A 26260-nucleotide genomic window follows, 5' to 3' on the forward strand; every position below is an offset into this window, starting at 1 on the left:
AAGATAAACAGCCTGGGAGATACTACAAAGCACTTACATTTGGCTAAGGAAGTCCCAAGTGGCAAGTTGCTGAAGACTGGGAGAATATATGATGACTGAAAATTTTGTGCTTGTCTTCTTTTCTGACTGGTTGTGTCATCATTAAGTTCCTATAAGAATCACAAAATTCTCAGATACACTACCATCTGTAGAACTGAGAATGTTAACCTTCTTGTGGAACTGTTCTAAATTAATGGAAACAATTCTAAAATAATCTGTGCTGTTTTGGTGATATTGTGTCTAATATTCTATACAAAATTGTATATGGGATTTCCAAGCCTTCTTTTTCAAGAAACGTTGTAGCGATCAAAATTCTAATAAGCATATTTTCCTTGCATGCTGCTAGGTTAGACTTTGTAAGTACTGATACTACTGTGGTGCTGTAAATAAGCTATCAGTTTGGTTAGAAACCCCCTAAGTACTGAGGGATCAGGGGTCCAGAATATTCTGTTCTCAGTGTAATTTGCAAGCTGATAGTCAGTGACTTAAAACACCTAAACTGTCAAAAGAGTAAGCTTAGATGAAGGAGTTTGATGTGCCACATACAGAAACTGTGCAGTCATTTCAGTGAGTGGAAATTAAGGTGCAGGTTTTTTGTAGGCATTTTAAAACCCAGATTAGAGCTCTATATCTTGGATCTCTTTTCATGTCTATGTAGTTTAAAAATGTTTATCCTTCTGAGAACACATGGGGATGGTTAAAAGCGAAGCATATTACTTACTGACATTTGCTGGGTGCTGTTGGCATTAATCATACTGTACACATAATGGGAATCCTGTTGAGTAGAATATCATAGAATCACCAGGTTGGAAAAGACCTCCAGGATCATTGAGTCCAACCATTCCTATCAAACACTAAACCATGCCCCTCAGCACCTTGTCCACCCGTCCCTTAAACACCTCCAGGGAAGGTGACTCAACTACCTCCCTGGGCAGCCTGTTCCAGTGCCCAATGACCTTTTCTGTGAAAATTTTTTCCTGATGTTCAGCCTAAACCTCCCCTGGTGGAGCTTGAGGCCATTCCCTTTTGTCCTGTCCCCTGTCACTTGGGAGAAGAGGCCAGCACCCTCCTCTCTACAACCTCCTTTCAGGTAGTTACAGAGAACAAAAAGATGTAAATCAGCCTGCTGATTTAGAAGTGTTTTTTCCCATTGAGGCATTTAAAATATACAAATAATGTCCAAGTAATAAAGCTAGTGCATAAGATGATTTTCAGCTGTTTGATTCACTGTCTGAGCTTCCCCAAAACTTTGCAGAAATGTTTCTTTTTCATTTGTATGTGGATAAATTTAATTTTGTAAATTAAGGTTCTAATTTGCAAGTGTGTGAAAAGAAAGTGTTCCGTTTCACACTTTTTTTTGTCATTATTATCTCTTGTTTTCAATATGACTGGAAGTGTAGCAAAACTATTTTGTACGGTTTGCATAGACTGGCTGTTGCCAAGAAGGCCTCGAGTATTTTGTGGACAAGTCAATACTGACAACTGTCTCTTACTGAGGTTGCTGTTTTTATTAGTTCATATATTCTATATTAGTACAGGTACTTCATTTTAATTCCTCTTGTAAGAAAAGTAGTGATTCCTGCTGCTGTGGAATTCCTGTGCAACTTTCTCAGCTTCTTCAACAAATCTACATTAATGTGCACCATTTCTTCCATGTGAGTTGATTGTTCAATCATCATAGACGGATATGGGAATATTTTCATTATATTCTCAGGAATACAGTGTTGAAGAAAGCTTTCTTCTGTGATTCTTCAGAATAAAGGATGTTTTTTTGTCATACTTTAACTTATAGCAAAAGATAAATACCCAGTGACATATAGAAATAATGAACAAATACAAGTTTCCAGGGGAAAGGAGCAAAATATATTGGAGCAGAGAAACACCTTAAATAGTCACAGTGGTTTCTGAGGGAGGCTGTGCCATCTCTAAATCATGATAACTGAAATATCTCAGTTAACCGGGACCTTCAATTTTTAACCGTGTAATTGCACAATCACCAGATGGCAGTGTTATACATAATCTTGCCAGTTCCTTTTTGTGGGAATAAAGTCTGTCTGATTTCTCTGTTGTCACACAATAGATTTTATACCAAGTCCTACAACACAAGAATAAAAATGTTTGTAATACTGATTATTTTTCCTTAGTAGAGCACATGAAACCAAGACAATCTTTAATTAATTTTATGAAGCCAAGGCTTTTGAAGTGTCACTGACAAGACTTAACAAGTACTCCATGTTCCCAAATTGAAAAGCACTTAAATGTATTGTCCTTTAAAAAGAGCATTTGTGTGCTGTTAACTTTTCTGTTTGGTTGAATTTGATCTTTCACATGGCAACATAAAGATTAGGGCTGGTGGGGTTGCTTAGAGACAATTGTTAGGCATTTCTCCCTGAATCATGGTGTCTGCTTGAAGCAATCAGACTATCGCTTGAATTCATCTCCTGTCTGGCTAGCTGCTATTACTTTTTAATTTATACTCTTCAATTATCACTTGTGTACTAACTGTTCTTTTGTGGCTATATACTTCTGTGAACTTCTGAATGTCATTGTCTCATGCGTTTAGGTGTATACATTATTTTGCATTGCTTTTCTTTTCCAACCTGTCTTTGCATGAGGATATCTTGTGATGGAATTTATTGCTGGAGGGTTTTGAACCATCTAGTTGCATCAAGCACTGAAGGATTTTACTCTCTTTTTTGGAGACCTCTGCGCACCTCAAATCCTGTGTTCAGTTCTGGGCCCCTCACCACAAGAAGGATGTTGAAGCTGCGGAGCGAGTCTAAAGAAGAGCAACAAAGCTGGTGAAGGGGCTGGAGAACAGGTCTTATGAGGAACGGCTAAGAGAGCTGGGGTTGTTTAGCCTGGAGAAGAGGAGGCTGAGGGGAGACCTCATTGCTCTTTACAACTACCTGAAAAGAGGTTGTGGGGAGGAGGGAGCTGGCCTCTTCTCCCAAGTGACAGGGCACAGGACAAGAGGGAATGGCCTCAAGCTCCACTAGGGGAGGTTTAGGCTGAACATTAGCAAAAAATTTTTCACAGAAAAGGTCATTGGGCACTGGCAGAGGCTGCCCAGGGAGGTAGTTGAGTCACCTTCCCTGGAGGTGTTTAAGGGACGGGTGGACAAGGTGCTGAGGGGCATGGTTTAGTGTTTGATAGGGATGGTTGGACTTGATGATCCGGTGGGTCTCTTCCAACCTGGTGATTCTATGATTCTATGAAAAGCTCAACATGGTATGGCAATGTGCGCTTGCGGCCCAGAAGGCCGTCTCTATCATGGGGTGCATCGGAAGAAGCGTGGCCAGCAAGTCAAGGGAGGTGATTCTGCCCCTCTGTGCTGCTCTCATGAGACCTCACCTGGAGTATTGTGTTCAGTTCTGGAGTCCTCAGCACAGGAAAGATGTGGAGCTGTTGGAACTAGTCCAGAAGAGGGCCACAAAGATGATCAGATGGATGGAACACCTCTCCTGTGAAGAAAGGTTGAGAGAGGTGGGGTTGTTAAGCCTGGAAAAGAACGCTTCAGGGAGACTTTATTGTGGTCTTTCAGTACTTAAAGTAGGCTTGTAAGAAAGTTGGCGATAAACTTTTTTATCAGGTCCCATTGTAATAGGACAAGGGATAGTTGTTTTAAAGTAAAAGGAAGAATTTTTTTATGACAAGGGTGGTGAAACACTGGATCAGGTTGACTAGAGAGGTGGTAGAAGCCCCATCCCTGGAAACATACAAGGTTGGGTTGGACTGAGTTCTGAGCAACCTGATGTAGTCGAAGATGTCCCTGCTTATGGCAGAGGGGTAGGACTAGATGATCTTTAAACGTTCCTTCCAATCCAAACTATTCTATAATTCTATGACTTCACATTAATTTTATAGTAAGTTCTGGTTTGGATCAGCAGTTGACTGACATGCCATTGCCTGTCTGACCTTGGCATTTGAATGCTCTTATCTTGGAAGAGAACGAGAGCATTTCAAAATATGCAGTAGCTGATTAATTTTGCATATCTACAAGTGATAGATATTTTATACTTATTTCTCCTTGAAACAGAACAGTATCTTCTGAAAATATTTTGGTTTCTTCAAAATAGACTTGAGGACTTTTCAATTTTATACTCTTCAAATAGTGGATTTCTCTTGTCTTGACTGACTTTTTAATAAAAATGAATTTTATTGTCTTTTAAAATAAATTAATCTTAGTTGGTAACTTAGAGTTATTATCAAAATATATATCAGTATTCATTTGCAAGACTTGAATTGATTTCCCATTGGTATATGGTTGTATATGAGCATATAAGAATTTAAAACATCATGTTTCCCTCTAAGGAGCAGGTGACATGCAGGCAAAGACCAGAATAAATTTTTCATTTTCAAATAATTATTTCAGTATACACAATTTTGTTACTTACACATTTCCTGTTATAATTTATTGGTAGATACATACCTGCAGAATGTTAACAGGGTATTTAGACTGCCTCAGATGTTGTAAATGAGATCTGAGCCTTATTAAATTTTCAAACCGGTGTGGATTCTGTTGTAAACAGCTGTGATTAATAAATCTTTAAATATTCTATACGCAGCTGACAGCTACTTTGCGAAACTTGGCTGACTTACCCCTGGCAAGAAGCCAACTCATTTGCAGCGGTGCAGTCTCTGAGCTCTCTGTGGCGCTAGAGCAGCGCATGAATGATAAGGATGTATGCACATGTATTGTCAGGATATTCAGGTACGTATAGAAAGGACAGAATGCTATTTCTGCAGTCAGCTAAGTGTTACTACTTCAGGTGACCTCAAAGAAGGCAGGATCAAGCACTAAATTTGGAAGGTTTACATTGAATTGTTTTGGTTTTTTTTAAAAAAAAAGCTCTGTTTAGTTTTTAATGATCTTGTATTATAATTGTGTCTTTATTAATACTGAGAGAATTGTTTAATTGTAGCCATACAAACTTGGATTCATTGTCCCTGTGAAAGATGGTTTTGTATGTTGTGTCACTCTTTGATCCCGCAGATTCTGGCTGAGATTTTAGAAGTACCATTTCTTATACTTTAAAGCTGCATAAATCATTAAGTATTAATTAATCCTATTTTAGGCTATGTTTTTAAAAAAATGAGTGAGAGAAATTACCCGAGCTTAAGTTATATCAGGGACTGTGTATTGTGAAATAAAATACAAAAGAGAGAAAATGTGATCAGTGCTCATTGTTTCGAGCTGTCACAGAGTGTTTGAGGAGATTAATCTGTGGGATCAGGGCTTGAGTGTGCAGATGGAAGTGCTGAAAAGAGTCTCAGTTTTACGAGCAGCTCAGTGGCTGCTTCCTAACATGTAGTTTTTAGAGGAAGATCAGTATGAGTGAATCACCAGAAAAGATCCTTTTGTAGTCTGAATATTCTCAGTCAAAAATCTTCTGTGTATCACCTTGCAATATCCAATGCTAAATGGGCTTGCAAGCAGTTTAAGAATTTTGAAGAAGTTGCGAAATTAACTGTTGGTAGTTTCGGGAAGCATTAGGTTATAAGCACAATTTATGAATTCTGTTCTGGATCAAGTATTAGCCATTACTGTTGTGTTATTGTCTTGAGGCTGTGGTTCTGTCTTCGTTGAAAAGCCGTTCTGTTATGGACTTCTCTTCCTGTTCAGCCCCTCCAGATTATCCATCGCATTCTCCTTGCTGGATGAGATTGGGTTGAGCTTTGAAAAGCATTTACATACATAAGGGACTATCATTCCTTCATGTCACAGCTAAAACCAGGCAAATCTGGTCTTTTGCTGTTTGTGCTACCTGTAAAGCATGTGAATTGCTTCCCCAATTCCATGACACCTTGTCCTCGTCTGTCTCTAATTTTGTTCCTAAAAATGAGTTGAGTTCTAGCAATGGTGACAGCACTTTGAGCATATTCACTTCTCCTAAGGAGAGAGCATTTCTATTACTTGGAAAATGCAATGAAAAGTAGGGTAATGGGTTTGTAATTAAATGTGATCAATACTTAGACTGTAATTCTGTCAAGGACATTTTCTTGATCTGGAATTCAATATAGAGCAAAAGTGATTTGTCTTATTTAAAGTTTCCTACTGCTTCAATTTTTTCCTTAAGGTTGGTGAACTGTGTGCTCCAAGGATGCAAATTACCTGTAAGATCAATTTAATTAGCTTCCTGAAAATTAAAGTCACAAAAAAAAAATAGTAGTAGTAATACAGAATGGTTATTCTTTTCTCTCAGTCAGTAACTTTAGGCAGCTTCTTGGTAGAGCATGTGTTCAATCTGTTCAAATGGTTCATTTCTTTAAGTCTGTAAGTCTTGCTGTAATTGGTCCTAATTGAACATCAACACAGATATTTGCTGGCTACGTGTGAAACAAGAGGTTATCCTGGTTTGTTCTGATATTGCAGTCTTTCTGGTATGACCAAAGCATGTCCAGTTCTCTATTTTTGTGATGGTAAAAGTGAGCAGTGTAGGACTGGAGCAGCTGTTAGGTAAAGTGTAGAGATAAAATCGTGGCTGCAGGAAGGCATGTTATCTATATATGCTGGTGAGAGACGTGTTCCGTTAGTGCTGTCACTGGGCTCTTCGAGACGTGCATTAGGAAGGGACCCTTTATTTCCTCTCTCCTGTCTGACTTCCCATGTCATCTTGAAATTACAGTTCTCCCATTTAACGCTAAGAAGTGCTAGTGTTAGCATACTGTGCCCATATGGTGAACAGGTTGGGAAGCTCCTTATGTTCTCTTTTTCCTGTAATTCACTGTGGCAAGGATAGTTAGACTTCTGTTGTGCTATTATTTAACTGTAAATGCCTCTACTTGAAGTCAAAGTATTGGCATTCATTTAATTTCTTGGAAAATATGGCTCTGAGAGTCAAAAGCAGAGTGATTTTTTTTTAAAAAAACAATCTTTTGTGGAAAGAAGTAGTTTCATTCATTTATATTTTATTTTTGTATCTTTGTAGCAAACTTTCTTCCTACAATGACTTCTGTGCAGCTTTAGCACACTGCTCCAGATGTTACATCTTATTTTTAGCCCTACTAAACAAACACCAGAAGCAGCAGGTCAGTTTTTTCATCTCTTGATTTTTATATATTAATCCTCTGATGTGTCTGTGTATTATTGTGCATAAGCTTGTTTTCAGTGACCTACTTTTATGCATTACCAAATAAAAATTTTAAATGGTTGACAGCACTTCTAAGTAGTAAATCATTGAAATGAAATAATTTTGATTAAAAATTGAAAGCAATACAAAGGACAGATAGTTGATTAACTTGTCTATATTTTGCATGTATAGAAAGAGTCCTTTGGGTACTTAATTGTTTTTCTTAGCTTTAAAAAATACTTTTTAAAGCAAGTTGTTTATCTGAATATTTAATAGCAGGAAACTGTTGGGATTTCTCCTGCCCTCTACCCCTGTGAAAGAAGTGTGAATTTTCAGGAGTTAGGCAATTTGAAAGCAGAGGATTGATAACAGATATCAGTTTCTTGATAACTGCAAAAAATATCATGTATCTTTCCTATACCAGCAAAAACCATGTGCCTAGAATACCACATTTGGAACATACACCTAGAAATAAGTGCTTAGAGTTTGTCAAAATTTGTCATGTTAGGAAGTAAAATTTTGAGAGTTATATTCACTCCCAACTTCATTAGGACTTCAAGGGTCAGGTATTGGTGTGTTGTCCTGCTTTATCATAGTTACCTTTCCTAAGTTTACTGGTGCACCAGGGTCTAGGAGTCTGGTGCAGGATCACAGTTTTAAAGATTGCTGTGGTGATAAGTGTGGGGTGCCCCGTGTATGGCAAGTCACTCGGCTGTATTGCCAGGTAACATTGAAGAAGAAAATAATTTTTATGTAAAGCATAACAATTTGTGAAAGGTGTAACAAGCTTTCAAAACATAGAACATTAAATCATGCTGAAATTATTCTAAAAAGTAAGGAACTTTCTTAGCTTCTCCAGCATCTAAACTAGTTGCAGAATATTTAGTTATTCTACACAATTTATCCTAGGGTTAGTAGTTCCTGGAGAATTGTTGGAAGGAGGTCTTTTCTGCTGCTATTGTTAAAGCCAGTTAGTTGAAGGTAACCAGATCTGCTACTCCCTTTCCTGTTTACCTGTGGCCCTGTTTTTTGTGATAATTCACATGGAAGAGGAACAAAGATTAAGTTGTTTCTGTTCTAAATGTCTGTTGGTTAACGTTTCTGCAGCATATCTATTTCTACATTAAGGCTGCTCTTGCATTGTGTAGTCACCAAAGACTCTTTAATAAAATGCTATGTAAATAATAGAAGAAATATCAAAGGCATGATATTTTACTAGTTCCATAGTTATTTTTCCTTGCGAGCACTGTATTAAAAACTCAGTGAATGATGGGACTGGGAATAAAGGGTTTAAATTGAGTAACATCTTCCTCTTAATCTTCATCTGTAGTTTTAAGGAACTTTTCTAGACACCTGAGACGATAACTTTGTGTCATAATGAATTGTAAGCTCATATATACATTCATATTGTTTGTTGTCAGGTAGTGTTCAGAATTTAACTTCTCATTTGTCTACTTTATTAAGTGGCCCTAAAATGCGTCTTTCTTCACTAGATTAGTGTTAGTTTTGTGTTAAACTGTCAGTTGCTTTATCAAAATACAAATTAGTAAAGAAACAGCTTGTGTATTAAAAAAACTTAGTTATTATGTTGTGATGATTATATATGCAGTAGCTTCAGAATAATGATTTCTTTCTGCAGTTTTTAAACAAGGATGCAACTGTCAGTTGTCAGCTTAGTGAAGCCTTGCAGAAACAACAAGAGGGACACAGATAATGTAATACACCACTTTTTCTGTAATATGTAATGAACACTTGAGCTGTGAGGACTGCAAATGTTTTTCCTGAGGTGTAGCTGGCACTGCTAATCTTTCTTTTAAAATGCTGACAGCTAGCGAGTTATAGCGTGAATTGGTATGTGTTTAAAAGAAAACAAGTAACAGCAGCATGGGTAAAATTGTCTGCTGTGGGAAGATGGAAAGAGGAGGATAAATCAGTATTATTAATTCGAAGTACTAAAAATCCTCAGGATTGATATGTTAAGAAAGGAAATGTGTGTGTTTTCTGAATTGTCAGGTTGCAAAGTTGGTGAGATCAACTCTTTTTACTGGCACTCGTGGCAGCTACAAACATATTCGAGGTGGGGGAATGGGGGAATAAAAGAAAGCCAGCATTCAGACTTTTCTCAAGTACTTTCATAACTGTGAATTTAAAAATAAGCATTAAATATCGTGAAAATAAAAATGTGAGCACTGGGTATGTTATTAATGACTTGCTCCCACACCACAGACTGAATTCCAGAGTTGCCACCTAAATAATCTCTATTCTTTGTGCCACACTGCAGTTTCATCTCTCTTATTTTCTTTTCTCAGCCTCTTGGGTGAAAATGAGAATAGATGGGAGAGTAGTCATCCAACTCTGTGTTGCATCTGCAAGGTGGGACTGGGGAATTCACCAGTGCTTTTCTGCGCATCCAAAGTATGTGTTCTGTTGGACTTAGCTTGTTGTTGGGTTTGGAGCTTACTTGTGTGGGGTAACAAAAAAGTCCTTGATGACTGCCACGTGCCGTGACAGCTGTCAGAATTGTTCTTGTAGAGCCTCTATCTTGCAGGATGAGCTTTGCATGCTTCTATTTCTAGTCAGCGTTGTAGAATTCTGCCCATCTCCAGAAATCTTTTGACAGAATGCTGTTCCCCTTTCCCAGATCATTATAATCTCTAAGCTTTTCAGATAAGCTGTGTACAGGATGACTTCTGCAGGCTGTGGTTAATGTTATAGGTCACAAGGAGGCCGTGCTTTTGGAACAAGGAGGTTGCCTAAATAGGGCAGTAGCTTCTGTCAGGCAGTACCTGAGCTTAGGTGGCCTCTTGGGGCCCTGCCAGCTTCCATGTAATCTTTTGTCAGTGTTGCAGTTAGGAGTCTATCTTCAATCTAATCACACACACAGTGTGATACTAGAATTTTCATAGAATAAATCTTTTGCCTGTTGCATAGAAAAGTCCCTCTATACTTTAGCATTGCCTACTTTTTAAAAAAGGAGACATTTGTTGAGTATATAATATCACTGGAAGCATCAGTTGCCTATTCAGCAAAAGAATAATCACATTGGATCACATGAAAGGTTCCTCCAGCCATACTCAGGAGTGGTAAAAATCAGATGCCTAGAGAACAGTAAAAACAGAGCAGGAGTATAAAATACTGTGTGTACTTACCAAACCTCTATCTCTTTCCATTTTGGAAACTTCTTCAGCCAGCTGTGGTTCTCTGTGAATGAAATAAGCCTCGGTGGACTTCTTTTCCATGAAATTCTGCCTCCATATAAACTTTTTACATGTTAAACATGCACTGTCAAGGAGTTGCCATAGCTGCTATGCTTTACACAGATAATTCTTTTGGCCTGTTTTGAATTTGGCCTTGTCTATGTTTATTTCATAGAATCATTAAGGTTGGAAAAGACTTCCAAGATTATTCAGTGATACCCTCTGGTTCTTGTATTGAAAAGTCAGTGAATATGTAATCTCTATTCATTTCACATCACCCCTGACTTTCTAGACCTTTATCACGTCTTCTTTGAGTTACCTCTTCCAGGCTGAAGAGTCCTTGCTTACTTGGCTTTTTTTGATATAGAGGCTATTCCATGCCATTGTGCAGCTGTGATGTTTTTCTTAGAACTCTTTACAGTGTTATGTCCTGTGTCTTTTCTTTGAAATGAGGAAACCAGAACATGACAGTTAAGATGTGGCCATAATGTAGATTTGTATGCCCGCATAAGTTTATTTCTCAGTATTTTCCGAAGTTTTATTTGCTTGTTAGTGGAAGTTGAATGCAACTGGTCCCAGCACAGAACCCTGTGGAACTCCACTGATCATCTTCCACTGGTCTCTCTTTTCCATCCTCTAACTATTTATACCAGGAGAACATGAATGCTTAGTTTTACCAGGATTTTGGTGAGTGACGTTGTCAAAAGTCTCCTGGAAAGCCATATGGGTGATATCAAATGGGTCTTCTTTACACGTTTGTTGCTCCTTCCAAAGAACTCAAGCATTGTGTATGTCAGGACTTAGGAGTCTTAAAGCTGATCACATTTATCTAACTATCTCTGACAACTTTGAAGGAATTTCCCTGCTGATAAATCTCAAGAACCACAGAAGGTCAGGCTTTCCCTACAGTATGATTTCTGACAGTATGCTCAGCTGGTAGTATATTTGCATACTCTTAGTAATTTGGTTAAGACTTCTTTTTTTTTAAAGAAAGGGTAAAAGTGGTAAGGAAAGTGCAGAAAATGTATCATGTACTCTGAATACTTTGTTGTCAACCAGCCTCTAGTGGCGTCTATCATATAGAAACTTCCTGTTCTGGAAAAATATACGAGAGAGTGATTGTAATTACCAGATAGGTAAATGATGGAATATCAAATAAGACTAATAAGAAGGTATTACTGCTTGATGTGACAGAAACTGTGAAACTGTCACTAAAATATTTTGACTTCGGTATTTATTTCTATAAAAAATTCTGAAATCTTGAGAACAGCTCAGGAGGGAGCTAAGAGAATGATTAGAGTTTAAAACAAAACAACCCCAAGATTGAGCAAAGTAACTTATCAATGACAGAGGTCAGGCCAGTAGCAGGTTGCCTATTAACAGGCTCGGCATAAGGAAGGTATCTCTGTTAGCAGACCATCCTTGAATCTAGCAAAAAATAGATAATAAGAAATAGTGGCTGAACCTGTACAAATTTAAATTAGTAATAAGAATAAAGATAATAACCAGAGAGATCAGTAATCATTGGAGCATTATGGTGGGGGATATGGTTTCCAATTTTTTGTTTTTCAAGACATGATTTCTGAGATGCTTTTTTGTTACAAAGTCTACACTGCTTTTTATCAAATGTTGTTCTGGTGGTAAGTGTGCTTGCTCTTCTTTGCTACCTTTCCCAGATCTCTGGATGTCCACAAACAAACCTAGGAACACGAATTCTTCTTTGCTAAAAGTGCAAGTGAACACTTCTCTGAATACTTTACCTTAACAGATCAGATTTTGGGGTGTAGAAATTATTGGGCAGGGTCCTGTGGCATGTGATACACAGAAATATAAATTCTCAAATGTGTTCATATTGGCAGAGGAAAAAGGTTCCCTATTTACTGACAAAGTACTCCTTGCTATCACTGTGGTAAGGTTTTTCCTCTCTGCTCCTTATTTCAGGTCCCTCTGTCAAGAACTTCTTCATTTGCTTTTGATATTACCAGGGTATGCCTCCCTCTCACCCCGTTCCTTTTTTCTTCTTTAAACTGAGTTTCATTTTGGGTCGGTTGTCACTTCTGGGTTTGACCAGGAATTTTCACAGCCAGAGTGTCACTTCTGTCACTTCAAGATGAGTCCTTGCTGTGCTAGGAAGAGCTTAGCTGAAGGATGACATAACTACCGTTAGTTTGTCTATAAGTAGACCATCAAACCTTGCGAACAAAAATCTTAAATTTTCTTTCTGAGGTGTATAATAAAGCAGAAATACCAATCTGGATATTAAGTGTATATTAGATTTCAGTGAGCCCTGGAAGCATTGCCTTGTGCAGGTGGTAGAATTTTCAATACCTTCATTGAATTTTGTGTAACATGGAAAGCACATTTCATTTACAGCTGGAGATTCAATAGGAACCCAGCTGCTGGAATCTGAATATTTTTTTAATACTGCCCCTCCCATTCTGAGGCTCCAGATACCAAACAGACTAATATCAGGCACTTGGCCAACATGTACAAGCTCTAGAATGGACTCCCCTCCCTAATTTATCTGGTTTTATTTAGAAATTAGTGATGTAATTGGCTTTTCTTTCTTACTGATAAGTAAACCAGTACTATTTGTACCTCTGTTCATCACGCCTTGCACTGAAAGGCAGGTACGTTCTAATTGCCAAGATAAACTGCTGTCAAGTTCTGTGAGTCAGCAAGTACACTGGGTACCTTTGCTACTAGGGCAGTGCAAGGAATAGATTTTTAGAAGTACGTAAGAAATCTTTCCTATCTTTCCTATTCTTCACAATGAGGGTGGTGAGGCACTGGCACAGGTTGCCCAGGGAAGCTGTGGCTGCCCCATCCCTGGAGGTGTTCAGGACCAGGGTGGATGGGGCCTTGGGCAGCCTGAGTCTGGTGGGAGGTGTCCCTGCCCATGGCAGGGGAGTGGAACTGGATGGTCGTTAAGGTCCCTTCCAACCCAAACTATTCTATGATTCTATCCATGATCAAATGTATATGGTTCCCATTGTCAGAAGAAAAGGAGTTAAATACTGATGGAGTGTGTGGTGCCACTGCCACTTAAAACAAACAAACAAACAAACCAAAACGCAACAGTTTCTTCATAAATTGGAAGCAAAAAAGCCCCATCAGTTATCATTCTGGAGTGTTTCTTGATATGTTTCTTCAAATTTGTTTCTATAAAGGAAGCTGTGTGGTCACATATATAACCTTCCAATCAGGTCTGGGTACACTCTGTGGACAGCATTTCTCACATGAATGCCTCGTTATAAAAAGATGAAATAACTGAGTGTAATTCCTGTCTTTAATCTAATTTGTTTTATTGTTAAAACTTCCACATTATATGAATCAAGGAGAAATGACTAGTAAGTAATTTTTCTCTAAGAGTGCAAGAATTTTGGAAATTCCATATGCAGCTAATACTCCAAACATTTGGAGCATAATAATCTCTGTTACCCTGGTTTTTTTTCATTTTGTACAGAAAGGCCCATGGGCCTTCTACAGGTTTAGTCTTGCAAGGATTTTCAAAACACCATTAATCTTTACATGTATTTCTTTACACGGCAGTTTTAAGCTGGTATTTCTTACCCTGTCAGTCCTTTCCCCATGAACGCTACAAAAAAACATATCAAAAAATAATCTGAACCTTAGATGGAGTGTTATGCTGCTCAGGAGAAGTTGTCCCAGCTCTTCTCTTTCACTCTGCTAGTTAAATTTTCACTGGAACATAATGAAACTTCGGTAGCATACTATTAAAACCGGATGTGCTTAGCTAAAAAGAAGTATTTTATAAGTTTGTTTTGCTAGCCTGTAGGTGGAAAGCGCAGTTGAGATCACACTTCTCAAAATATCGGTTGATTGCTGTACGGTACCTGTTTGTCTGTTGTCTGATTGGGTAGAGCTGTTGCTGGGCTGATACTGTTTTGACCAAAATTAGAAAGTCAATATAACGAGTCAAACTAGACTGCCTGCTTTTTTTCAGCTGTCTCTTCTGATTCATCAGTTGTTTGTTTCAAATTCTTACATCCTTTGTGCATTGGGGGTTGTACCAGCAAAGGTGAAAGCTTTTAGTGGTTAGTCAGTAAGAATGCTCATTGAAACTCATCTTGATGACATTTAGGTGCTTGCAAAAATAAGATGCCTGGTTTAAAAAAAGTGGAAGAGAGTCCTACAGAGCGATGATATTAAATCATGGTACAAGAACCTATTCCTCACTTAGGAGACTGGCTGCTTCCAGTATTCAGGGATAGCCTTCATCTTCCTGACCCTAAGAGGACGTTATTGCCAATGTCATGTAGCAGAGGCTTAAGGGCTGAAACTTATTGATGAAGGCATGTGTGTAGGAAGGATTCACTGCTTACACCTTTTTTTTAACTTTACTGTTATTATATATCCTTTAACAAGTTGGGCTCACGTGGTTACACTATTAATACCATGGAGGATTAGAATATCTGTGAATATAACTATTATAGTTGAAGAAAAGCCACATAAATTGTTTAGCAGAATGTTTGATTAGTGCACGTATAGCAGTTCAGCAGGTAAAGGTAGATAGCTGTGCGGCATTTGAAGAAATGCTATTACCTTAACTGTACTGTTAAGATAAAACTGTGGACTTTTCTTTTGGGAAATTAGTAAGATTTGATGCAAGAGACAGAGGGAAGTGTTTTAATGAATTTATACTGGTATTAGTTCAGATTTACAGATTTTTTTCTTCTTCTTCCATACAGATGGGTAAGAAAGAGGTAAGGATGTTGTTAAAGTTAAGATCCCCTAGTCTTGCTAAAAAATGGCTGTATCTCAGTGTGTCCAAAATGGAGCCACAAGATTTAATTCTGTATCCCAGTGAAGGGTAGGGATAGGAGGTGCTTTTGAGAGAACAATTTGGTTAAATCATGAGTTCTCAAGATACTGTATGAAAATAGAAAGTAGGTCTCACTTAGCAATGATAAGAATGAAAGGGTAGCAGGAACATGTAAAATTAAAATCGGAAAAAAAACCTAAGGCGCAAAATTAGATGCAAGTAAAAAGGGACATAAAAAAAACCAAGAAAACTTTCTGTGATACATTCATGTGAGAAAACAATAAGGAAATAATTGCTGCAGCATTCAAGTGAAGATGAGAATTATTGACAGATGCCACTGTGAGTAGTGCAGTCTGGAATGCCTTTTTTAACTCCTTTTTCTGAAAGGGCTACATGTGATCAAATGATTAATTTCTATTCCAGCCTGAGGTTTTTTATCGCTCAAAAATGAACCAGAAAATATTTGTATGTCTTCAAAGCAGCTGGACCTGATGAAATTTACCCTTGGTGCTTACAAAGGGACAGAAAGGTGTAATGTTTTTGGGGTTTTTGAAAAGTTATGTGGGATTGCAAGATTGAAGGGCACCTGTTTTTAAAAGGAGGAAAAGGAGGAATTGGGGAATAACAGACCAGTCCTTTCAGATTCTGGTAAAAATTATGTAATTCATCTGTCTGTAAGCAATTTGACTTAACAAGGAAATGAGTAACATAAACCAACATGGTTTTAACACTAACAAATCAAGGGGAAGTAGTTTAACCTATACAATGGGTAGTGGTGCCAGAGAAAAGGGAAGGTGGTGGTGTTTGGCCATCACAGCTGACATTTGCTTACTTACAAGGTTAGTAAGCTCTGGCCTATGTGATTATTATAGTTATATAAAGTGCTGGTTTAAGATGTTTTAAGATTACTGTGGGCTTGGAAAAAATAGATGACCTATACTAAGTATATCCCATTAGTAATTACCCAATCTTATACTAGCTCTGTCAGATGTTGTTTATTTGTTCTGTAAACCAGGTTATGAAAAATAGTAGCATAAAAAGTTATATCTAATTGCTGTATTTGGCATTCCTTCAGTTGTTCTGGCTCTGCTAGTAACTGAATTGTGAAGCAAGTTAAGTATTATCTTCTTTATAAGCAGCTAATAGCTTCTGATGGTTTCCGTTTAATATGATTTATTTATTTTACTGCAGGATTTGGTTATCCGTATCATCTTCATTCTTGGTAATTTAACAGCAAAGAATAACCAGGCCCGTGAGCAATTCTTTAAAGAAAAAGGAAGTGTTAATACCTTGATATCATTATTCCAAACCTACCATGAACTTGACTTGAATACACAGAAATGCCACCATGAAAAAGGAGAGAAAGGAAAAAACCATGCTAAGCGTCCTTCAGAAGCCGAAGATGTTCTGATAAAACTGATAAGAGTGCTGGCCAATCTTTCCATTCATCCCAGCGTAGGAGCAGCTCTGGCAGCTGTCCATCGTGTTGTAGATTTACTTGTTACAGTACTAGGTAATAAAATCTGTGTTGTGTGTGTTAACCTTTATTCAGTCTGTAAGGAGAGTTAAGAATTTTTCTACTTGACTGTCTTATATAATTTGAGGCATAGGTAAATCTGTTCCATTGCTAAAATAGCATCGTCAATCTGCAGATATTCATGAACTGTTCTATGTCTAAAGCCTGTCTGAGGTAGTAGAGGCATTGCCGCTTTGGCACTGACTCTCAGTGTCTGGGGAAAGACGTTGCAGAAGTGCTTCATTCACTGATAAGATTTGCAGATATGATCATTGAGGATAAAGAAACATTGTGTTTTAAATGTACCTCACTAAGAGTTCAAATATAAGGGAAGTCTCTTCTTATCGGGCACTACAGACCTGTGCTTGATGGTGAGGCTTTTAAGGTTTGCTATTTTTATGACTGTGCAGGATTAAGTATTATTTTTGTTCCCTGTCCCTATAACTTTCAGCCTCCTTAAAAAATTTCCTCTTATTTTCTCTTCCTTTTCAGATTTCCAACCTTTATCTCTTTCAAGTGGAAGGGAGTGTCCCTTTCCCCTCCAACAGAGGCTTAGCACTGTTGTTCCTTTACCTCTTACGGATCCGTTTGTACATCTAATTACAGCTAGGACTGGGCAATCTGTTCTTCCAGTAACAGAGTTTAGTAGTGACATCTCAAAGAACTCAGTGTATTTTAGTGTGTGATGAGAACATTACATTTTATGTAAAGACAGTCAACCTGATTATATGCTGATTTACGGATCTTTGTCACCAGCTATGGGGTTTAGAGAAGGTGGACTCACAGTTCTGTCTGTTCTGGCTTAAGCCCTGTAGGAGCTTCCTAGGTTGGAACTGTCTTAATCATCATGTAAGTGCTTTCAAGCCTCAAAGCTCCTCTCTGCTACCCGCCCCTCTTCCTGACCACTGTATAAGTTAGTTTGCAACAAAATGTTCTCTCTCCCTGTGAACTTATTTCCTTCACCCTTGGTTTCTGAGGCCAGAAACCTCAGATAATTTGGTACACACAACTTTCAGACTTGTGGGTGTGTAGTTTTACATTTGTTAACATTCTCTCAGGAACTCTGAAAGAGAGAATGCTTTGGATATTGTTGAAGAAGACTTTTGTTGTTCTGTCTGTCATGATACCTGACTTTTCAGTATAACGGTCCTTGATATCTCTACCGGTCTATCACACAGGCCTATTTCTGAATGTGGATTCTCCTCAGTTCCATCTGGAAACAGCAAATAGGCTCTGTAAAATGTCTTTAACTAGATTTTAAACTATGTTGCCTTAGTCACAATGATTTCTGTAGATGAAGAGTTAGAGAGAGTGACTTTGTATTGCCATTTTTGGATCAGCTGTTCTTGTTAGCTTCTGGCATTTTACTGACAAACAGAATAGTTGTCTGTAATAGTGGCCGTGTAAACTATGATTCAGTTTGCTTCAGAGCTATAATGCACTGCTAAGTTAGACTCACATGCTTGTGCATATCTACATCTGCATATACATGTTTATTTTTTCTTTTACTATCAGAATACAAGTCAGTTGATGACTGTGACGAGTTGGTCATCAATACTGCAACAACAATCAACAATTTATCCTACTACAAAGTGAAGGATTCTGCTGTTCAAGACAAGAAGCTACACATTGCTGAAAGTAAGAGCTTTTAAACTACTAGTGCTTTTTGTTTAGCCTTTTGAAAGTGGAAGTTATTTGTGCTGTGTTTTGACACTACAGAAAATAAAGACACTGGTAGTGTTTTGTGGTAATCATATTTCAGGAATATAAAGTTCATAGGACTAAATTCTTCCCGTAATGACTGCTCACTCTTCTGAAGCATAATTCTATGCCCTGTGTGAAAATAGTTTGGTTGTTGACAAAAGACCTTCTTTTCTTTTCCTTCCCAAGGGAATTTGCTATATTATTTTCTGTTTAGTAATTTTTGCTTGGATTCAAAATCCATATGCCTACACCAAAATAATATTGCTTTTTACTTCTCATTAGAGTGTTATAAGGCTTTTCTTTGGTAGAAGGGTCAGGGATTAAGGGTTCACTGATTTGAGTCCTTTATTTGATGAACTGCTTTCTGTTGTATACTGCATGCTCACAAAAGACTGATAAATGTAACTTCTGTAACATCACTCCTTTGCCTTGCACTGAAAACCCACATGATGGTCTCATTCTATCTGGTGAAGCTACACACTAATCATATGTGAAAATGCTAAGCAGGAAAGCAGCAAACAAGTAAATGCTGCAGACCACGGTCAATATTAAATAGCTGTTCAGAGAAAATGTGTTTGCTTGTTATAGCAGCACTGAGAGAAAATAGAGGTAATTAATATCAAAATAATTTGAGTTTTAGGAGACATCCCACTGTAAGACTGTCCAGGATCTAAATCAATTCTCTTAGATATTACAGCATTTTTTTTCTTCTTTGTCTTCCTAGATTGTTCACATGAGCCCACTCAAAACTGTGTAACAAAACTGGCTCCCTTTATTACAACTGTGCTTAGGCTATCTTCAGAACTCCTCATCTGTTCCTTTGCATTTAGCCCCATATTGGAGCTCTTTGTCTCATCTTCAAAGCCTTATGCAATTTAGCTCTTGTTCTACCATCTGCTTACCCCTTCCCTGCAACCAGACAGTTATATGACTGTTCCCATTTTATTATACTTATTGCTGTTGCTTCTGATATTTATTGATAAAAAGCCAAGCACATATTTGTGATTTACAAGTAATTGGTTTTATTTCATTTCTCTGAAAACCAATAGTGCTTTTGAAGCTGTTAATGAGCAACAATATGGATGGAATAGTGGAAGCTGTCAGAGTCTTTGGCAATCTTTCCCAGGATCATGAGATCTGTGACTTCATTATAGAGAAAAAGAGTGAGTTACGTTTGCATTTGTAAGAATCCTGTTTTTAAATGTCCGTAGTTCTAAAAAAGAAAGACTGTTAATAAGCTGTCTCAGTTAAAGGGTAGAAGCAATCTTCTCTGATGTTTTGCAAATTAGGCAAATGTTAGAAACCAATAGTAGTCATTATAAACACCATTTTACTTCAGTTCCGTTAAAATGGAAATATTGCAGTAGGAAACAATGTGCCCTGGGGTGCCTTCAGAAAGATGAATACTACAAAAAATCTGTTTTTCCCAAAGATTATAATTTTGAATTTCCTTTCATTCCTTCAATTTATCAAGTCCTACAGGTTGGTAATGATATGGTAGAAAACGGAGATCCAACTTAATTTGCATTTAGGTTCATAAACTTTCTGATTCCCATGTTCAACAGCTTGTTAGTGCTTTATAACATGCATTTAATATGTTTGACTGCCTCAACAAAGAGACCTCCTATTTGCCTCTGGGTGGGGGAGGATACAAGTCTCCTCAAGTCCTTTTGCTTTGGGTGTCTAAAGAGCTTTGGGAAGAATGCCATCTCCTTGCTATCCACTGAAGATGTGTCAGAGGTTTAATTAGACACCAGTTCACTATAATTTTTTGTATCTACCTGTCAGTGCTTAGAGTGAGGTGGTGTGCACAATATACCTCTTTGAGGGTGGACATACCACCACTTTTGGAGGGGCGGGTATCTGCAAAGGGGGAATGACAGTAGCTGGTTGCTGGTGAGCAGTCTCGGTTAAAGGGCTGGATTCTCCATCTTGGACAGGCTGTGGTGTTGGTGTGCTGAGCTCAGGAAGAGCTGGGAGTCTGCCTGTCCATTAGGCAAGACTGACTGTCTTGCTGGGGTTGTTTTCTGCTGCCTGCAGAGTTTAGTGTCAGCAATTACTGTAAGATGCTGCATGTCCAGCGTCTGCTTTTCCCATCTCTCACAGAAGCCCTAGGCTGCAGCAGTCCCAGCTGGACTTGGTGCAGTCTAGGGCAACTCTGCCACTCATGGGGGTAAGAACTTCCCTCTCTGAGTGCCAAATTACAAATCCTAGCAGTTTCTGCTTACTGTGTGATTGAAAGGAGGGTCATACTTTCAAGAAATAAGCTGTAATTCAGTTCGGTGAACTTAACCTCTTCTGGTTGGATTTTCACATTACTTTGATGTGTTTTTATAACTAGAGTTTTTTATGTGTTGCTTTGAAGAAAGCTGGTGTTCAGCATGATGTAATAATGGCTGTTACTTTGGCTCATACGCCTGTCCTACAAGTCTCAGAGTAATACGGTACAAGGTTAAATTTTTGCGTAGAGCATCCTGCATTTGACTGCTTTCTAAGTATAGATGTTTAGTAAGTATGTTGTAATGGTAACTTGTATGGTTAAGTCCATCTTCCCAGTAATATAATTTCCTTTATAATCCAGTCTACAAGTTCGTGATTACTCTACTTGATGCCAAGAACCAAGATGTCTGTTTTTCTGCCTGTGGAGTTCTGCTCAATCTCACAGTAGATAAGAACAAACGAGCTTTTTTGATGGAAGAAGGAGGAATTGGAAAGTAAGTTCCTGATTATGCTTATGAGAAAGGCAAGTTCCAGTAGTTTGCCGAAGAGTTTCAATCAGACTCTTTTTTGTTGGAGTCAATAACTTGTAATAAGGATACATATTTAATAGATACTCAGCATCTAATGTTCTTTGATTTCTTCCTCCATATGTTTTTTTCCTTTGCAAAACCTTTACAGTGGTTTAGCCTGTTGCAGAGCCATAGAACAATTTCTCCTGAGACACACCACAGGGGAGAATATCATACAACAAAGTAACCGAGGCATGTGTTTGCCATACCTGCTTATGCTTGACTTAATCAAATCCTATGTAGGCACTGTGAATATGAATCCATTGTAACTGGGAAGATTATTCCAAGAACTATGATACCCTACATGGTCTCTTCCAAATTTGGTAACTACTTAGTACTGTAGGGAAATCCGTCTGATGTAGCTGTGCTCGGCTCCTGAGACTTCTCTCTCTGAGAGTTCAAGTTTAAGGTGCTTATGCTCTAAGTGGAATTAGATCCTGAAAAACCACTGTGGATGCAACAATTGTGGCTTTGATGTTCAGATAATAACGGATCTAGCTTAATCGGAGCAACACGGAGGATCATATTCCTGTGCTTGTAAAGCAGTTGATACAATCCACACTTATGAAACAGTATACCTAACTTTGAAATGCTTTCCTCTTCATACATCATATAATTACTTTTTTATACAATGTAAACAATTCATAGTCTTCTCATCCTTCCTCCCCATCTTCTAGTTAAGCTACAAAATATAAAGCTGAAGAAGAATAAAAATAAGTTACAGGCAAATTGAATAATAAATGTGAGAAATTTCTGATACAGAATTTGTATTACATAGAAGATTCTGTAGAATATAGAGTCATATAGAGTATAGAATTTTCTGTACTCTGAAAATCTGTGAAGAAGGAAGGAAAAACAGTGACAGCATGGAATAAATCTAGAGAATTTGGAAGTGATTGTTAAGGAGGCCGTCCTGACTGTGCCAAAACAGCTCTGTGGATTTTTGGGAATGAAGTTATTGTACTGATATATGTGGCCTAATAAAACATGGAATTAGTCTCATCAGAGGGTTAAACTTCAAAAAATCAGGACAAGTTCTTTTGGCTTTTCATTAGAAGCCTCCCAGTCTTCCATAATGATCTGAATGTAACTGATATCCCGTCTTCCCTTCGCTATAAATCTCACTGTAAGGTAGAGAAGTGAGGGGAAGAACGGGTTGTAGGGCTGGAGAGGAGACCAACAGTGAAGGATTATTATTAGAGAGGTCACTATGGAGACAGCAGGTGAAGAACGTCTGCTTCTGCTGGCCCAGGATTTGTGAAGACTGCTGTTTGGTAATGGGCGCTCTGGGTAGCTCCTGTATGTAAGCTGGTGCAGGCAGAAATTTATAGCTTAATTTCAGAGAACTGCTTTTGATCTAGCCTGCATTTGGTATCTACAAGGAAGTGAAATTAGAGGAAAGATCAAGAACCTAATGGTCCTTAACAAAAGTGACATTTTTGAAAGGAGTCTGTAGGGAGTGCAGGCTGAGGAAATACCAGAAGGGGCAAGGTCTGAAAAACAGTCAGACTGCACTGAACACAAGAGGTAATTTTGTGAGTCATGCAAGTGTGTAATAAGGCAGACACTCTGACTAAGGCTTTTTCTGTATTCATACCTCCTCCTGATAAGGTTTGGCTTCAATTGCAATCTCTGCTGTAGTGGTAGCCACAGATTTGGGGCACTCGCAGATAGATTGTCATGAAATTACTGGGAATTTTAGTGTCTCTGAGATGGTTACAGTTACGACATATGTGATTGAAATAAGTGAGTTGGGTTAAAAAGTTCTAGGAGATGCACAGATGCAGGCAGGCATATGCACATATGTGCAGACAAAAGGCATATTCACATTCTTAGGGAATGACACTAAATGAAAAGAGGGAAGTTACTCAGGAAGAAAGTAGCATCGTAAGTTTAAGAACGTAGAATTTGCCTGTAAACTTTGATGGAGTCTGTATACATTTCTAGACTGACTAGATTTTGCAGCGCTCGGGAGAAAACTACATGGAGCAAAACACTGATTTTGTTTTATACTGACAGGTTAGTTGACTGCTTACAAGACTTTGGGCCAGCGGACTGGCAGCTGGCTTGTTTGATATGCAAAACCCTGTGGAACTACAGTGAAAACATCATAAGTGCGGCCTCATGCTTTGGAGAAGATACTGACACGTTGCTGATGCTGCTCACATCACTCTTAGGTGAGATTCATAATACTGGTCTCTTCTCCTTAATAAGAGAAATAGGAGCAAAATGAAAGCACTGTTAGTTTGGGTGGGAGGTCTGTCATAGAATCAAAGAATAGTTTGGGTTTCCTCTGCACTGGACACTTCTAAGGCTCAGCTGGACAGGGTGCTGGGCCATCTCATTTAAACTATAATCACCTAACAGGTTGGACCAGATGATCCTTGAGGTCCTTTCTAACCTGGCATTCTGTGATTCTGTGTAATAATTTCTCATCTGCTCTCTAAAGCTAGGGAGGGTGTGCTCTTCCACGGATATGGGCTGGAAGGTGCCTGCAAGTGAAGGTTGAGACCCTGATTCACTTACCCAGTTGGATCTTTTCATCTGCACATTTATGTTTCCTTCAAATTTTGCAGAGTTTAATGGCAATGTGGTAGTCTTATAGTCACTATATATAATTTCCTGCTTTACTTTATGAGCATTACTTTGGTTACAATTTTATTTTGGATAGGTCATTTGCAATTCTCTTTTTTAAAAAAATCTTTACAATTTAAATGAAACAGAAGTGAACCTTAACTAATTTTGTTCTGATTTTACTTGGAACTTTACTAAATATGTATGCTTGCTGTGGAGAAGGCTGCATGTTAGACCCAGATAGAAAGTGAGATCCCTGTGGTCTCTTGGTTTTAGACAATCAGAAAAGGGGATAGGTTTGTGAGGACTTTTTTCCAGTCACAGCAGAATTATGGTTATTTATGGTTGTAATTGTTCCTTGCATTACATCCCTTGCAATGATACAGCACATCCTAATGTGGGCAGCAATTCTATCTCTTTATCTGAAAATACTCTGTGTTTCAAGATCGTTAGGGCACTTTTTAACATTCTGCAACAGAACCACAAACTTTACAACCACAAGTGTGCTTGAATTTTCTGGCAGGCAGCAAGGAATATGTATCTTTGTTTTAGAAAAATCTTACTTATTTTTATCTCTGCATTTAACACTGCTTATTCCAGCAATTAATTTGACTGCAGAGTACAGGCTGGGTACTGACACTAACTAGTACAGCTTTTGTGAACTTGACATTCATGTACAATTGCAGTTAAAGTTACAATTGCAATTGTAATGCAACTGTACTGACAAATAATTAAAAACAGGTCAGAATTAAATCAGAAGGAAGGTCTTCTTTCCAATTGTAGTCAGAAGAGTAGCTGTAGAAAAAGCACATCCTACTCACTTGATCTGGTTCCTCCGTGTGTTAAGAGCCAGCACATTAGTAATAGCAGCTGGTTAATATTGTCCCACATCTTCCTCCTCCCATTGTATCCAGTAACAGCCTTGAACTGTCGCTGCTCTGATTCTATCATTCAGGAAGCAGGAGGCAACTGCTGACAGCCAGTGGACTGTACTTTAGCATCAGCACGCCCTCAGGAAGCGGAAAAAGTGCAGCATGGCACAGCAGACACCTCACTTCACCTGCTGTGCTTGGCCTCCTCTTCTTTGTTTTTCTTTCCCCTACCTGGCACAAGATGACAGAAGATACGAGGAAGCCCAAAGGGAATGGAAATAGCCTGAAAAGATGTTGGGCCTGAGAAAAACCGGACAAAAGGCACCATTTGTTTTTCTTTTTTGCAGTCTGATCCCAGCAGATTGAGAGGCAGTGGCACTTCTTTCCAATGGCACTGTCAGTTATCTTCTGTCAGCTACTTTTGAGTCTCATGTCACTTTATTGGCTCAGAGCTCCTGGAGTCTGATGTTTCTAGGCCCATGGCAGCAGCTTTTCCTTAGAATCATAGAGTAGTTTGGGTTGGAAGGGACCTTAAAGATCATCCAGTTCCAACACCCCTGCCATGGGCAGGGACACCTCCCACCAGACCAGGCTGCCCAAGGCCCCATCCAACCTGGCCTTGAACACCTCCAGGGATGGGGCAGCCACAGCTTCCCTGGGCAACCTGTGCCAGGGCCTCACCACCCTCAGCACGAAGAATATCTTCCTAATGTCTAATCTGAATCTTCCCCCTTCCAATTTAAAGCCATTCCCCCTAGTCCTATCACTACATGCCCTTGTAAAAAGTCTCTCCCCAGATTTCTACCAGGTCTTCCTGAAGCCTTCTCTTCTCCAGGCTGAACAACCCCAACTCTCTCAGCCTGTCCTCATAGCAGAGGTTCTCCAGCCCTCTGATCATCTTCGTGGCCTCCTCTGGACCTGTTCCAACAGTTCCATATGCTTCTATGTTGGGGATTCCAGAACTGGACACAGTACTCCAGGTAGGGTCTCAGGAGAGCTGAGTTGGACCGCGAACAGGCCTATTTCTCCAGCTTGTCCAGGTCCCTCTGGATGACATCCCATCCTTCCAGTGCGGCAGTTACACCACTCAGCTTGGTGTCATCTGCAGACTTGCTGAGGGTGCACTTGATCTTGCTGTCTATGTCACCAATGAAATAGTAAACAACACCGATCCCAGTACGAATGCCTGAGGGACACTGCTTGTCACGGATCTCCATCTGAACATCGAGCTGTTGACCAGTACTCTCTGAATGTGACCATCCAACCAATTCCTTATCCACTGAACAGTCCACCCATCAAATCCGTATCTCTCCAATTTAGAGAGAAGGATGTTGTGGGGGATCGTGTCAAAGGCTTTACAGAAGCCCAGATAGGTCACATCCATTAGTTTTCCTGTGTCCACTGCTATCGCTGCCCCATCATAAAAAGCCACTAGGTTGGACAGGCAGGACTGTCCCTTGGTGAAGTTGTGCTGGCTGTCTTGAATTACCTCCATGTCTGTCTTTCCTGGTCCCTCAGGAGCAGCAGTGGAGATGAGCCTCTGTCTTGAGAACATTCTTCTGTTTGGTCATTTGGTGACATCTCCTTTCTTCCTCTCTTTTTCCAGACTTAGTTTTCCCTCCACTGTTGGTTTGAGGATGTTACTTTGGAATCTCATCACATGTGAACTCTTACATGGCGTGGCACTAGTTTCTAGGCCTCCTGGCTGCT

At 38.9% G+C, this 26260-nt stretch overlaps 1 protein-coding gene across 6 annotated transcripts in view; it reads left to right on the forward strand.

Moving 5' to 3' along the window:
• The window catches only part of ARMC2 (armadillo repeat containing 2), a 61741-nt gene that overhangs the window by 32986 nt on the left and 2495 nt on the right, over positions 1 to 26260 (forward strand). For 4 of the 6 annotated variants that reach the window (XM_069851684.1, XM_069851683.1, XM_069851689.1 and 1 more), the window contains 7 exons: positions 4608 to 4753; positions 6972 to 7071; positions 16287 to 16608; positions 18127 to 18249; positions 19365 to 19478; positions 20897 to 21029; positions 23124 to 23281. In XM_069851684.1, the coding sequence (XP_069707785.1) occupies positions 4608 to 4753; positions 6972 to 7071; positions 16287 to 16608; positions 18127 to 18249; positions 19365 to 19478; positions 20897 to 21029; positions 23124 to 23281 (1096 nt within the window). The remainder of the gene's footprint in view (positions 1 to 4607; positions 4754 to 6971; positions 7072 to 16286; positions 16609 to 18126; positions 18250 to 19364; positions 19479 to 20896; positions 21030 to 23123; positions 23282 to 26260) is intronic. The other 2 variants (XM_069851688.1, XM_069851690.1) reach the window with 2 other exon arrangements.

This window comes from Phaenicophaeus curvirostris, chromosome 2, assembly GCF_032191515.1.
Source record: "Phaenicophaeus curvirostris isolate KB17595 chromosome 2, BPBGC_Pcur_1.0, whole genome shotgun sequence".
NCBI lineage: Eukaryota > Metazoa > Chordata > Aves > Cuculiformes > Cuculidae > Phaenicophaeus > Phaenicophaeus curvirostris.